Source organism: Mycetomoellerius zeteki, unplaced genomic scaffold, assembly GCF_001594055.1.
Source record: "Mycetomoellerius zeteki isolate Tzet28-1 unplaced genomic scaffold, Tzet1.0 scaffold667, whole genome shotgun sequence".
In the NCBI taxonomy this organism is placed as follows: domain Eukaryota; kingdom Metazoa; phylum Arthropoda; class Insecta; order Hymenoptera; family Formicidae; genus Mycetomoellerius; species Mycetomoellerius zeteki.
In genome coordinates, this window is record NW_017257683.1 from 301,195 (window position 1) to 317,175 (window position 15,981).

Below are 15,981 nucleotides of genomic sequence, written 5' to 3' on the forward strand. Positions count from 1 at the left end.
GCGGCACGAAGAAAATACGCGCGAACAGGAACTGCGATCAACTTGATATCCAGCAATGTCGAATTTCCGCGTCCTGATTGATAGATATCGCGACATAAGATTAATTTGTGCCCGAATTTACTGACTAAATCGCGCCGCGATTCGGAGTCAATGTGTTCTACGCGACGCTCCGTTGAAACAGCAACCCATCTTGAAAAGGTACCGTGTAAGTCAAATTAATGAAAATGTATAATTTATGTATTGCTAGTATTCATAGTCGATTCTTATATTGATATAAAATCGTCTCGAGCACAGTTCGCGCAATTAGTGAACTCTGTTTTTGATATTGCGTCTTCCAACTGTATTTTTGGTATTGCGTGTTATCCCTTTTCGGTTATTTTCACGTTCATAGCCGTAATCAAAATTGCCGGAAATATGTGAGTTTTTCTATAGACTGTCCGCTCTGCCCATAGACTTACAGGGTAGACAGAGTTCATACGAGAAAAGACTTGATAGAAAGAGAGAAAAACAGTCGTAGAAAGAGTTACCAACCGTACTCTTTTAAGAGTACATGTATTCTTTTCGAGGTCGGAAAACAGCGTACTCTTACTTTTTACTTATTGTACTCCATTTTGAGAAATGAGACGAAATTTAAAAAATTATTATTTAATATTTACATTTATTACTTTACAAAAAAGTTTTGCTTCGTTCGTATTAAGGCTTTGGGCGTTATGTAAAATATAAATATTTATTTACATATTATATAGAGGTTTTGATAGAGATTTGATTATATATATTTGTTGAAGAAACTTATAAATAGCAAAATACGTTGAATACATGAAGCAATTTTATTTTCTCAATTTTATTAACGTTAACATTAAAAAATCTGGAAGTAAAATGTAAAGAAACATATTTATTTGTAACTTTATGAAGACTGAATAGACGTTGTCAATAAAAATTACATTCTAAAAATGTCATACCAGCATTTAACATAAAAAAGTTCATCATCTTTTTTCCTTTTTTTTTTTTAGAAAGTATACTCTTTTTGTATATCAATGTACTCTTTTCGTACGACCAAGAGTTGGTAACCCTAGTCATAGAGTAGTTCTCTTCTTTCCTAGGGGTGAATTGATTGGTGGCTATAAGTGTATGCCGACTACGGCCATAAACATGAAAATCGAGAAGAGTGAGAAGGTAAACGCGATGCCTCATCAATGGACGTGATGTCATAGGGTTGGAAGACATTAATTACGCGAATTATACAATCTTAAGATGTAACTCATCAGAGGGCTGCATTAACATCTTAAGACATTACTTAAGACGGTTTTAAAATAAGAACGGGCTATGAATGCTTTAATGTCGTGTACGCGCGACATATTTTAGACGAGAAGCCTCGCGAAATGCATGTACAACCAATAAATAGTCGTTAAATCACGCCTTTCCGTTACTTTTTTCCGATGCTCTTATATTGCTTCGAGGCTTCTGTGCACTTACCCTTTGAACAAATAAACAATAAATCTCGCGTGAAATATACTTTCCGGAACATCTGTAAAATGTCGTATTGTTATATAAATAATAGGCCTGTTCTTTTTAACTCAACTTCTTGTACGGTTCATTCTTTAGGTTTCTTTAGGTCTGTGACTGAATTAGTGTACACTTTTGCAACTTAAAAGTGAGATAAATATACATTTGATATTTGGTGAAAGCAGAAAAGAGAAAGTTCTAGTAGGTACTGGAACAAAAAACCGACCTTGTTTCTTTTCACGTTGGAGAGAAAAAGAGAAAATACGAATTGTGCGAAAAGTTCATCTAAAAAGAACAGATCTATTGTAATATTGTACGAATAGCGACTTGTCGCTATCGCACGTCGAAGGAGAATTACACGGAGTACATGCCGCGCCGACCGGCCGACCGGAGCAAGTCTCGCCATACGAATGTAAACAAGACAAAAACAACGGCTGGCCGTGGGTCGCCCGAACACTTTGTACACACACCAATCGCGTCGTTACCATTCGAAATTCGATGTTGTGAAATAATCTCACACGTCGGTTTGAGCCTCGTCGCGAGAATGCGAGAATTGAAGCGAGGTACGTACGTACGTACGCGATGTGTGTTTATGTGTGTACTATCATGTACACACATGTTACTACGCGTACGCGATATAGCGTGCGATCGTACGAAAAACAAGTGTCGAAAGCGCGATACAAAAATCAGTCTACCGCCTACCGTTGAAAGATATTGTAGCAAAATACGTCGCGAATGCCAAATTGATAGCGAGCGGTTATTCGAGCGCGACAAGAATGCATTCGGAAGCTCCTGTCGCGACCGCGTTTCGAGAGATAATAACACCGCGACGCGACACAACGAGGCACGTGCCTCCGTTGCCTACGCACTTGAGCCACGCCGCGCCAACGACACAAAGGTAATGACGTAAACACAACGCCGCGCCATGCTCCGGTAATAGTCTTGCTAAAGTCGCGAGAGTGGAAGCACCGAGTGTTATAGCAAACGAAATATTTGGCGCATTAAAAAGTAAACCGAATATTCTCTGTTCCTCGCGTTTCGAAATGATAAAATGGATGCACAAACTTGTAAACTAACGTTTATCCGATTAATAAAATGTATATTCGCCTTTATTGAGAAAGTATTTATTAATTAGTATTTATTGTTACTCGTTTCGAGAGGAACGATATCACACGATAAATCCAAAATCATCATTTTGCAGAAAATAAAGATTGACGTATAATGCGACAACTTAATCTTGTCGTCTTAATTTATTAAACTCGCACAATTCGACTCTTCTCGAAATGTAAGAAATTGGATAAGAAGTATTAATAATAAATCAGATTCTAGATATAAATATCTTTCCAATTGAAACGAAAATAGAAACTTCGTTCTTTGATTGAATATTAATTTAAGAATTTTTTGAAGAATTTTTTAAATATCTTTCCGATTGAAACGAAAATAACAATCGTTCTTTAGATGAATTAATTTAAACATTCTTTCAAGTCAGAATTACTCAATTGTTTATAAAATATTTGTAAAATATTATAAGTAGGAGAATAAATAGTTTACACACAATAGAGTTACAATTCGCAATTAATAACTGATCAATATTGTTGTAACGAAAGTATTATATGTGCATAAAAAATCAATCGAGAAACACAGTTAAGTAATTAATAAGTAATTAATATGTAAAAAATAGTAATTCTATATAGAAAATTCCGATATGTCTTAGAATCTTTTACTTAAATAAATCTTCGCGATTAATTTTAAGTACTGTGATTGCAAAAAATAATCTGTGTAACATCAAATTTGCAAATATTTTATAAAACTTATGAAAAATCATGAACGACCTAATAATATCTGTAAACTTCATTGTACAGCTTGCATTTTTCTAAACAATTTATATTTAAGTGCGCTGAAGTATGGCATTACGAGATGGTACGAAAATGTAATAGTCTAAGTTTCCTTAAGTAATAATGTATCCCGAGATGAATCATTCAGCGGGTTACAACACGAAAATCTACCATTTATAAAAACTATGCACTTACACGCGGTATGCCCTTACAACGTTTCCGCGGATATAACTTTTTTCTCGCTTTTTTCAGCTAGTCGCAACTTTTTCGTAAGAGAGACGGAAATGCGCGTGTTACAATTATGAGAATTAGCAGAGCATTTTAACAACGTAATTTCTTATACGATAGAAGATTTCAGGGAAATAAACCCCTCTGCAAAGGAAGCTATTAATGTACTCAGCCTTTTGGAGAATAATCGATCGTTAGAACGACTTTCATTGATACCTTTTTTTATCAATTTTCATTAATTTTTGTTAATTCTAATTCGTTGCAGTCTTATTAAATTTTTTATGTAACGTAAATTGGGTTTAATTAGATGCGATATAACGTCTCGCATTTCTTCTTACATATTTCACGTAGAAAATAATTTTTATGACGATATGATTGCGTTTACACTTTTTTAAGTGTTCGCAGATACGGTTAAAAGAAACAAATAAAGCGAAAAATGTAGCGAATCGTAGACTCTCTCGAATGTAATATCGATCGAAATAAACTCAGAACTTTTATCGGATATGAAAAAGGTCATGTTGAAAAATAATATATAATATTGGTTGCAAATTATATATCATGTCATGTTTCCAATATGTCTCGTTTGAAAAGCAGCGTAAGAGGGTTTGTGTGTTGTTGAAGGATTCCTTCCTCGTGACAATTATGACAAATATAGCAACATAATTGAGTGTAATTTAAAAATCAAAAACTTGTCCTCACAACGATAAAAAAATAAAGAAAAAGAGAGGTTCCTCTTTTTATTTTGTCTTTTCTTCTTTTTTAACGAGGCCGTCAACGGATAAATGTTTGTTATGGAAGTGCAACGAATGATTCTGACAACTCACGGAAGGAAATAAATCTAACTTAGTCCGCTTCGGTCGTTTTATCGAATCGTAAAGACTCCCAGAGCTGCAACATTTTACGTAACTATTTCGCCGTCACTCACTTTTTTCTGTCACATTGCAGTTGTCTTTCGCAGTCGCTGTAAGACACGTTTGTCTGCCCGTTGATCGCAAGCAGCACGCAGAAATTATATTACACGTCAACTTGTATAATTAAAGTATCAATTCCATTAGAGTATCCTTTGATGCGAAACGCAATAAATCCAGTTGCGTGAACACATAATTTATGTAATATGTTAAACACGCGTGCACGTTGTATCGCAATGTTGTAACTTTTAAACGCTTATTCATGTAAGACACGCTGATAAAAAAAGGGAAAAAATGCAAATAATTATTCTAATTACCGCGATGCATAAAAGTAAATGTAAAATTATTTCCCGCGACTGTCATTGTGTGAATTTGATATTAATATATAATATAATCGTAACGTCGATATTTTGTTTAACAGAAAGATAAATAGATGGATCAACTGTCAGCGGAGGTATGCGCTTATCTCGCATAAAAATTATTGCTGACTTAATAATTTAAAAATTGATATTTATCTTCGACTCGATCACCAGGATATTTTACACAAATTTAATTTTGCATTTGTTAATTCTTTACTTCAGTTCACCTTGTACGGCAACTTATCGGCGCGTATGCGCCATGCGCGATGCATTCGAAGGTTCCTTTGACACGAATAGATAACAGCTGATAAACGAGTTAATTTGCAGATACGCCTTTCAAAGACGAGCGTAACTGCACGTATGAATCACTGTGTTGAAACAGATCTTATAGAATGTCACGTTTCGCTTTGGAGACAAGATAAATGACTGAATGGTCCGCATCATCGGCATTAATTTTGAAATCCGTCATTATTTTTGTTCCGCGTATCGTAAATTGTCTTAATGCACTCTATGCGATACTACTATGCTATAACGTGCTGCTCATGAAAAAAAAAAAAGAAGTTTAACCTTGAGTCACACAGCCTTGACGTAAGTTTTTTGAAAATACATAAGAAGAGAACGAGAGAGAGAGAGAGAGAGAGAGAGAGAAAGACAGGAAGAGTACGAATTTTTTCTCTGTCGGAAATTTTTACGCGTCATTTCGTTTTGAGGCTCATATTACGAACAGGAGCACAATTCGCCAAAGACGACAAAGTACGAGGCAAGAAGGCACGTGCTGGCGCGGGAAATTTTTTTTTCTTTCATCCAGACGCGGCCGTGCAATATTGATAGACTCGTCTCTAGATAATGGCGGACTATTGCGCGGACTGTAATTGCACGGTAGAAACGGTTTAAAGCCCTGTTCGCTCTCCCTCCACCACCGCAGATAACGTGCATGGAGAAACGACGACGACGAACGATGGATTCCTCTCTCGGGCTATGATAATTATGATATTTAGGCCCCGACTTGACGTTATTACCCGAGTTGGCCGTGAGTCGATTTCTGCCTTCTTCTTTCCTTCCTACAATATGCCGACCGCGTAAATTCGCGGTGAATATAATGCCCTCGTAGTCGTCGTCATCGCCGTGCGTCACGTATGTGATCTGAGGCAAGACACATTCGAGGCAAGACAGCGTATAGTTAAACAGGTTGAAATCATTTGTGATACCCGATGCTTTGCCAATTACGACGCGGCCCGGCCGGCTTATTACCCGCGAATGCGATATTAATTCATCCGCCAGAGTAAGAAATAACGAGATCATAAATAGCACATCGATAAATAACGCGCATATCAACGACGATTAATTAATGAATATAAATTCGTTCTGTTTCAGATTTGCAGTTTAAAAGCTGTCAGTATTTTTTTTTTTCTATAACACATACATTTGTTATTAATATAAAAATATTTATTATCCTTTTATGAAAATAATATAATTATTCAATAAAATCTATAACAGAATATTTGTTTACAAGCAGTGTTGGTAATGAAAAAGATTTAATATCATCGAGTAAATTTTTGCCACAGATATAAAATAATGAATGTATAATAATAAATAAATATTCACATTTATGAAAAGATTCTGCTTATGCTTGTTGAAAATTAATACTGCGAAACACTCATCATGCACCAATAAATAAATATCGGCATCTTTTACACACACACACACACACACACACGCGCGCGCGCGCGCGCGCGCGCGCGCGCGCGCGCACATATATAATATATATGTGAGTGTGTGTGTATGTAAAAGTGTATATCTCAAATAATTTAATGATGGATGATAAACAGAATGAAATAAATTAAATATTAAAACTTTAATTATATAATATCGAATGCCTAATTCGAGATTCCGTTTGACATAATCACTGTTTTAACAGAAATTTTTGTAAATCTCATACGTACCTACAATCACATTTAAAAGACATAAATTGCGTAATGGAATCCTTTTTGTCCCACTTTGCCCCACGTCATTGAAGAGATGCGAGGTAAAAATATTCGAAAGGATAAATATTCTCGAGTGATAACGTTTAAAACTGATATCGCCGATAAAACGCCACGCTCTCCCATATTAATGCGTCGACAACAAAAACATTTTTTCGCCTATTAGCTCCGGTTTGGCGGCTCGCGGCGCTAAAATGATATTGAATGTGCAGGTATGAAATTAAAATGGCTCGCGTACAATATACACGGCCGCCGGCGCGTCCCTGTTTTCGCCCACGATTTCGAAAATGCGCATCCGGATTTTAATATATAGACGGAAATAATGGAAAAGAGCCGAGATATTAAATATCGTCGCGCGTGCCGCGATATTTACGTTTAGTCTCGCGCAAAATATTTGCGTTGTCGTTGCATCCACGCGGGTGTATTACACGTATCATATGAACCTGAAAACGGCAACAACAACAATCTGCGCTGTCGGGAGAAGGCACGACCGTTGTGCTGCAGCCTACATCGCCGACCGACGTCAATGGTTCATCGAATGACTTTCCCTAGTGTCGGGTGACAGAGCTTTTAGAATCCATCCATGAGTAAACCAACCCGATGACTGCAAATGTATTACTACTATATCCGAGGTGCCATCCCCTTCTCCCTCCCTCATTCCGCCCTCTATGATCTCGAATCGCGTGAGGGTGTAATAGAAATCATTTACCATTTTATCATGATGTATATATATAGATTATATATTATATGTATTATATATATATATATATATGCTTCATTAAATCCACTATTCCTTGACAATATATTTGTGTAATTGGACATCACATGGAAATATATGCATATTTTACATCACGTTACGGCATGAAATGAATATTCTTTTAATTAAAAAACAAAAAAAATTGGGATTATTTCTCTAGTAATTTTTTATACATCTGTAGCGTAAATATGTGATATACAATTTGCGAACGTAAATAGACAGAGCAAAAAACCTGGAAGAGAACTCGGAAATATTTTTTCGATCTTTTTTCACGAAAATAAATGTGACATGTCTCAAATGAAACACATGTCTCTTCGCAGAGATGAGAGATCTGATCGCGCTTGATTGTATTCGGAGACAAATTAAACCGCTAATTGCGACTTCCCATGAGGATAATCTCACCTCATTAGATAATCCTGACATTGCTGCACATCGGTTCTAATCGCGCGAGGCTCAATAACGTCAAAGACCGTAATTACCCGATTCCGCAGCCGTTCGGAATGGAGCTCACATCCGTACAAGCTCGAAACGCGAGATATCGGAAGCGGTAAAGACATGATCTTTCCCTCCATAACTTCGACCCAAATTTTCTATGATTTTATCGCTCTTTCGAGCTTCGTCGATTTTTAAATTAAACAAGAAAACAATTGAATTTAGCTGCGTTCGAACGGTAGAAACTTCGTTAAAAATTATTCGCAGATACGTCTTATGTCATATAATGTTGCAATGATAATTAGAATCGTAGAGAAATTTGTTGATCTCATCCGGGACACCGCATAGATCTCAACGAGGCACATCCTCTTTTGCAATACGGAAAACAACAAGTGATTAGTTACTTTCAGGATATAATTATATGTCCGCGTATGTATGCGCAACGCCGTCTCCGTAATCTTCGCTATTTATAATCTCAATGGCATCCCCGTCCTACCTCGCTATAGTATACGGCAAATGATTTTTTGTCACTGGGTCTTCTTTTAAATGCCGTCGACGTAATTGTCGTCATTAAAGCAGCCATTCTATCTTTTCGTTTTCCACCCAGAAAAATGGTGAGTTATTCTAAAAACTGTTGTAACCAATAGCTTGCATACCAAACGTAAAAAAATCCGCTCGCACACAATTTAAGATCGCAGCACAGACTTTTGCATAACGCATAAGCGAATCAACCAATCAAAATCTTTCCTTTCCTCCTATCTGAGGGAAAAGAAGACTTTTGATTGGTTGATTCTCTTATGCACTGTGCATTTATGTGTTGTACAAAAGTCTGTGCTGCGCCCATTACACTTGAACGTACACTGAGAAAATTTCTGGTTAAAAATGAACGAAGCAGAAGATTCTTATGATATCAATCAGAATTCTAGTTATCTCAACTAGAATCATAATATATAAAAATTAAATAGGTTCCAAGAATAAGAAAGAATAAATCTCAAATAAGAGGTAATAAGCCAATGAGAACCAACACAGGATGTCTGTGTGTAAAATTTCTTTATATCATATAATTCTGTACAGACGTTTCGATTCTCGTTTTGGGTCTTCTTTGGTGTATCACTGAGATAATAATTTCATGATCTCGCATGTCAATAATTTAATAGATTTGCTGAACTTTTCGCAGACACTTGACGCTTCCATACTTTTATTTCCATTTATTTATTTAGTATCGTTGCATTTATTCTGTACGTATTGTCTATTTATGATTTATGTTAAACATACGTTCGGCTCCGTTGTTCTCTCACAAGCCTCCTCGCAATATACACATCGGTTGACTGTATCAGAATATCTTATCTTGACAACTTTCTATTGTAAGTTTTAATTTATTGACCATTGTATTATTAATTTCATTTATAGTAATTTCACTGCGACTTTTTTTATCGTTTTTTATAGCTTAATTTAACTAACAGTTTAAGTATTCTACTAAACACTAAGACGTTTTATTAATTTTAACCTTGGACTTTTTACTCTGATTATTTTTTGCGACATACACACCTTTAACAAATCTATGAAATTATCGGCATGCGAGATCATGAAATTATTATTTCAGTGATACACTGAATAAGACGAGGATCGAAACGTCTATACAGAATCTATATGATATAAAGAAATTTTACACGCGGACATCTTGTGTTGGCTCTCATTGGCTTATTACGTCACTTATTATATAGTAAGTAATAGATTCGGCCAGAAAATTCTGATTTGTTCATTTTCAACCAGAATTCCAATCAATGCAATCAGACTCGTTTTCCAATGTAGGTAACGTTTTCTCGTTAACCCTTTGGTCGTATATAAAAATACGCATATGCGTTTATAACCAAGGTGACATACTCTTGGCGATAAAGAAAGCTCTAAGAAACGATCAATCAAGGTGTCGGTAATCTACATGGGAATAATAAACATGGCCAATGCACCGTAATCGCGGTGCACATGCTTGCCTTGCGCATTTTTAAAAGAGGCAGCTCAACAGTGCCGCGGCGAAAAGGTTAATTCCAGTTAAAGTTCAACCATATTCCCGACGAACATGCGGTGGGCTGACGATCAGGTATCGATGCTTCGCAACGTCGTAACGACGACACGACACGTTCTTCGCTCGGCTACGCGCGATAATTAAGTGTCGCTCGACGACGCTCATCCCGCAGCCTCTAATATCGCGGCCGTCCGATAATATCTGTAATCCGCGCAAAACGATTTCGACGCGCGTGGCAATGGCATGAGCGCGTAGCGTGCCTCATAATTAGTCGGCAGACAGAGGGACGGCGGAATAGAGAGAGGACGCGATCATAATTGCCGCTCGCGCTTCCGCGGCCGGGCACAATCAATTAAATGGTGCGCGCGTTCACCATCCGAGACGGAACAAGGCCCCTTTCCTCCCCCCTTCCCCCTCGTGGTCCCTGTTATAAATCGACATTCCTTTTTTCCCCTTCGAATAATCCCTAATTGAGTGGTCTGCATGTATATCGGAAAGATAAATTTTGAAAAATCGACGTTGCGTCCATGATAAATGCAAATTGCCCATCTGCATTCCAGGATTATCAGCGCAAACATTAATTTCCTAGAATTTATATGTTCTTCTCGACTTTTTAAAAAAATGTTCAAGTACTTTAATAAAATAAACGACGCTATCGTGTAACCGTTAAATAAAGTTGCGCGACGACATGCGTTATCATTGCATCAGCATTGTATTTAAATTGTTAATATCTTGTTGCGTATCTTTATTACCTTGTCCGTGACGTAATCGAGATCGATACGTCGTACAGTTGAACGTAAATTAAATGATATTACTTTACACACCTTATCGTGCTTCCAACGGATTTTTTAACGTACGCAACAATAATTACTCTTCGATAACCGCCGCCGCGGCAACGCTTTTTAACTAACTTGCACGACGCTTCTCTCACTCGTGAAGTTTTAATGAAATGAAAGGAAAAACTTGGGATAAAGTTGAAGCGCCATGTTACGTCACATGAACTGAAACTTATAAAACTTGTGGAGTCTTCATCCACTTGTCTTGTCTGTGTAATAACTTTAGGAAATACAGCAGCGGAATATTTGCGTGATAACCGTGTAAAGAAATTGATATAAAAAATAGTAAGTGTGACATATATAATCCAAAATCGTGGCACGAGCGTGAACATAAATAAAAGCAGAAGAGATTTACAATCCCTTTTTGTGCTACCGACATAAATGAAAACAATACACAAGAAACTATCTTGATAAAGGACAATCACATTACGGAAATTTTAATTAGAGAAAAACCGTTTCCGGGGCTCTTTCAAAAATGTGACAGAGAAGAGCTAACTAAAAGAACATTACAGCTAATTTGAAAATTAATTAAATTAAGTACCGCTTTCGTAATGGGTTTGTCAAATGTAATATTCGATATTTTCAATATCAAAGGAAAATTCGATAAAATGTTAAATTATGTTGGAAAAACGCTGACAAAAGGATATTGAAATAATACGTAATTAGCTCCTAGATTATTGATTGGTCGTTTTAATGAGAAGTTAAATTTACGAAATTATATGTACACACATGCTTAAGATTGATTAAATAACTGTACGAGGAAATTACGGTAATCTCATTATCACGTTCCACATCGATTTTAACTATGAGGCACGATGCATATGTCCGACGGACATCGTTAAATCTTAAAAGATAGCTTATCATTAAATAGACAATCGAACAGTATTACCTGTTGCTGCGGAGCGGCATACTGGTGATCCGAAATAAACGCATCTGAAAATCAAAAACATTTTACAATAAGTATAAAGCGTGAACAATAATAATACTTGATATATTTTTACAATTTTTATTCTTATTTAATTAATATAATTTTATATCGCAAACATTTATTATTCAGAAAAATATCTTATAAGTCTGCAAAAGTGCTCAGATTTTGTTTTTGTTTTCAGGTATCCGTCACCGGTGCAGAATGGAGGACCAAACGGCACGACGACAATGAGTTGCGCGAGTTCTCAAGGTAAGAATAAAAAAAACCTGACGTTGGACATCGCGGTGGCATTGGCGCGAATCTCTCGCTCTCTCCGCAAAAGATTCGAAAATAAATCCGCTAATTCAATATGCCGCGCAACATTCGCGTGTTCGTTGTATTTAATTACTACCGACCGCGTACCGGCAATAAAGCCGCCACGACTCGCAATAAAAGTGGAGAGAGAGAGAGAGAGAGAGAGAGAGAGAGAGAGAGAGAAAGAGAGAGAAAGAGCCGCATGCCGGTGCTCATTAATTAGCGGGTCCCGAAAAAAATTGCCCGGCAAAATTTTCTTCCGATTAAATTAGCGTTGCATTAAATTTATTGGCTGAATTCTCTTTCATAAACTGGTGCGCGAGCCGATCGCGTGCGCGGTTCGCGGCTCTCTCGCTCCCTCGCCCGCACGCAGTCCTCATACGTGTATAATTTGCAAATATCAAACGTCGGGCGGATATTTGAAAATATTGACTCTGGTATTTTAGCCGGGTTGCGGCGCGGCCGGGCGGGCAGTCCCTCGGCGCAAAAGGGGGGAAAAAATTATCCGTCTCATGACGATTCAATATCGTGCGATTATCGCGGCAAAAGGATATCCAGAGAGAGAGAGAGAGAGAGAGAGAGAGAGAGAGAGAGAGAGAGAGAGATATCCACGCACGGATCAGATACAATATTAATTTTATATTTTTCGCTACTGTGTGACACAAGCCCGCGTGGCGAGAGCGAGAGAGAACGAGCCGCGCGCGTGCGACGAACGTGCGGTCGCGGCGACTCATACACACGCACGTGCGTGCACGTATATACACGCCGCACTGCAAAAAGCTTCGTACCCGCGTTTATTCGCGATTGCGAGCGAGCCATTAAACAGATTCGCATGGAATTTCACGACGAAAAAGGGTCGGCGAGCGCGTACGGACGCTCGGAAATTGCGCGGAACGCGCAATCAATGAAAAAGCTTCATTTCAACGCGAGCTTATTACGAAATTAATTTTCATTATAATGGGATTCTCATAAGTATCATACGCCTTTATATTTGCGATACTTTTGCATCACGGGTTCGCCATACTGTATATATACGGAAAACACGTGGCACAGAAATCTCGAGTTTTTCATGAAAACGTAGCTATCGCCGGCCATTTAAGTGCAATTTCAATGTTTACCATGATTTTTTTTTTTAGAACAACAAAGATTATTCGATGAATAATTTCACGGTGAATCGCAAGGAAAAGCCGAATCTACCAGCAGATAAAGCAAGCGGTGTTCGCGTTTAGATCGCGAAACCGTGTTGATATCGCCGACAATTGGCGCGAAATTGTAAAAAAATATTTCCCGAGAGCGAGACCGATCCGGACAGGTTGGCGCACGTTATCGCCGATGCGTGTGGCGGGCGCACGACAATCGTGCCGAAATATACGCGCGGGGCAAAATCCGAGGCCAATTACAAACACGCCGTCTCACCGGGCTGTCAGTCATCAATCCGTGGAATATTTTTCTCTGGGTCAATTGAACAATTCTACGCATCGTCGGACATCGAGCGGATGGGCGCGAGTGGGCTGGGTTTTAATGTATTTGCCGTTACCGGGGGCTTTCAACGGCTAACCGGTAAATCTTCTGACGAGCGATTAACTCGTTTCTCTCGGTACTCCTCAGCTATTAAATTACCATCGACGATACCGCCGGCAATAAAACTTGTTCGGGGTGATACTAAACCGAGCGAAAGGTTGCGGTTCGGCCCAAGGATTATACAATAATCTTTTAAATCACTTAAATGCCTCGTTTATTTATTCCCCATCAAATTATCGGCATTACTTTGAGCTTTATTATCGTTGTGTATTATAAAATTGATGGACATTGTCTTTAATGACGTTTCATTCTTTCCTGCTAGCTGCTTCGACGTGGTAAGATACTCATTTTTACGTCGGATAAATATTTTTCACAGTTGATGAAAAAATATACAAAAAAAAATAGACTTTCGTTAACAAGCAATTAAATCAAATGAAACGTAGGTACAAAACTTTCGTCAGCTAATAAATATCATTTTGAACTCTTAAAACTTTATTTGAAAAGTACGAAAGGTTATTTTGCACAATCTTGTCAAGAATTATTTTTCATCGGTGATACATAGCGGTAAATTTCATCTCGACTGGAAGCCGTAGGAGAAAGTTACAACTTACCAAGCTTTTTCCCCCGATTTTAAAGCCGTAGAAAAGATAAATTCGATCGTTTGAAAAAGTTTGCGAACAAATATCGAAAGTTCGAAGCGCACTTTGATTCCGGGCAAACCGTTTGGTAGCTGTATCTAGCCCAAGCAGAAAATTCAACTGGTGCCTGTTTACCTGTAGCTGCCGAGATTAGAGTTAGACGGTACTCGATGAGTCACTCATTTGCTCTCTCAGTTACGCGGAGGAAGTATTTCACAATACGATGAGATGAGTGACAGGAGTTCCTGCGCGAATTAATAGCGCGATAATTCGAGCTAGTTAACGTGTAGGAAACGCGGGAGGAAAATAGAAGAAACACTTGGGGAATGATTAACGAGCCGTCAGGGGAGTCTGATGTCTGTGTTGCGCCGAGGAACTAAAATTAGGTGAAAGAAGTCTTGCTCCACGATTTATCACGATGTAAATGTAATATTAATACAAGTAGTGATTTAATTAGTATTTTTTCGAGCATCAGTAAATTATAATCACTCTCAAGGTTCGCTTCAATTTCAGTTGATCATTCTGCATTTTTTTTTCTTAACCTCTCACAGAGCGAACTCGGGGATGAGGAGTTATTATCGCGCGCGGCTATAAAGAGTTAATCACCGCAATAACGTGGCGCGCGTTGTCGCGTGAGAAAATTTTTCGCTCCACGACGCCCAGGAGGCTCGAGAAAGCTCCCGGGGTGTCGGGACGATGAGAACGAGCTCCGAAAATCTAAAGGGCGTCGCCCTGTCCTTGTTTCTGTGTGCAGGGGTGATGGTGAAGCAGGAGGCGAGGGACGACGGTTACGAGACGAGTCCGGACCTCGAGATGAGGAGCACCGGCGGTGACAGCAGTCAGCAGTATCACACGCCGCTGACACCACACACACCGCACACACCGCACACGCCGCACACGCCCCTCACGCCGATATCGGCGACAGCGCATCAACCCCAGCAGCCGGGCTCGACCGCCTCCACCCTCGGACAGGTGAGTTTTTCATATTCGCCTACCCTGCCGCCCCTGACCAGCCCCGTTCCTCCTCCCTGCCTTCCTTCATCTCGTTCTTTTCCCTCGAGCTCTTTTACGTAGCGACCGATAACGAGCGAATCGTACAATTATCGCGATGTCTCAAAAATAATCAGAGATATCGGAAAGTATCTTGAGAAAAAGTGTATCTTTCATATCGCAAAATCGTAACGTTTGAAGTACTATAATTGAGACGTTTTGCGGCTGAATTACAACGTTGAAATGTCGGGAATAATGCTACGCTTGCAGAATATGTATATATTCATGTGATTGCTTGTAATTATACCGCGAAGTTGCATGTGATGGTCGTACGGCATATTCTCAATCGATCTTACGTCAGAACTTTGGATTATATGTAACATTTTATCTAATTTACACTAACATAACAAGCTGAAATTAACGCTCGTATATTTTCGATTATTACGTTGTGAATATATAAAAACTTTTAATCCTTGATATATATTATATATATATATATACATATATGTATATAATTGGAAACGATTAAATATGCTCTCTTTTGTAATAAAATAATGCTCGTGTAACGCATTAATAATAATATAAAATTTACTGTCCACCGATACGATTCTCTCGAAATTCTATAACGCGATAAAGTTCGCAATTTAAAATCTATAGATCAGAGACGATCATATTTATAAACAAGTAATAATTATCAGAAATTAGAAATAACGCGATCGAGGTCAATATGGAACTACGATAAGTCTT

General features: G+C 38.2%; 2 protein-coding genes across 2 annotated transcripts in view; one reads left to right on the top strand and one right to left on the bottom strand.

The window, feature by feature from the left end:
* The window catches only part of Dnmt3 (DNA methyltransferase 3), a 130,636-nt gene that overhangs the window by 78,219 nt on the left and 36,436 nt on the right, over positions 1-15,981 (bottom strand). Inside the window, exon 2 of the mRNA XM_018457749.1 lies at positions 11,753-11,796. Coding sequence (XP_018313251.1) covers positions 11,753-11,796 — 44 coding nt within the window. The remainder of the gene's footprint in view (positions 1-11,752; positions 11,797-15,981) is intronic.
* The window catches only part of Tdg (Thymine DNA glycosylase), a 116,229-nt gene that overhangs the window by 59,006 nt on the left and 41,242 nt on the right, over positions 1-15,981 (top strand). The window contains exons 2-3 of the mRNA XM_018457751.1: positions 11,973-12,040; positions 14,999-15,216. Coding sequence (XP_018313253.1) covers positions 11,973-12,040; positions 14,999-15,216 — 286 coding nt within the window. The remainder of the gene's footprint in view (positions 1-11,972; positions 12,041-14,998; positions 15,217-15,981) is intronic.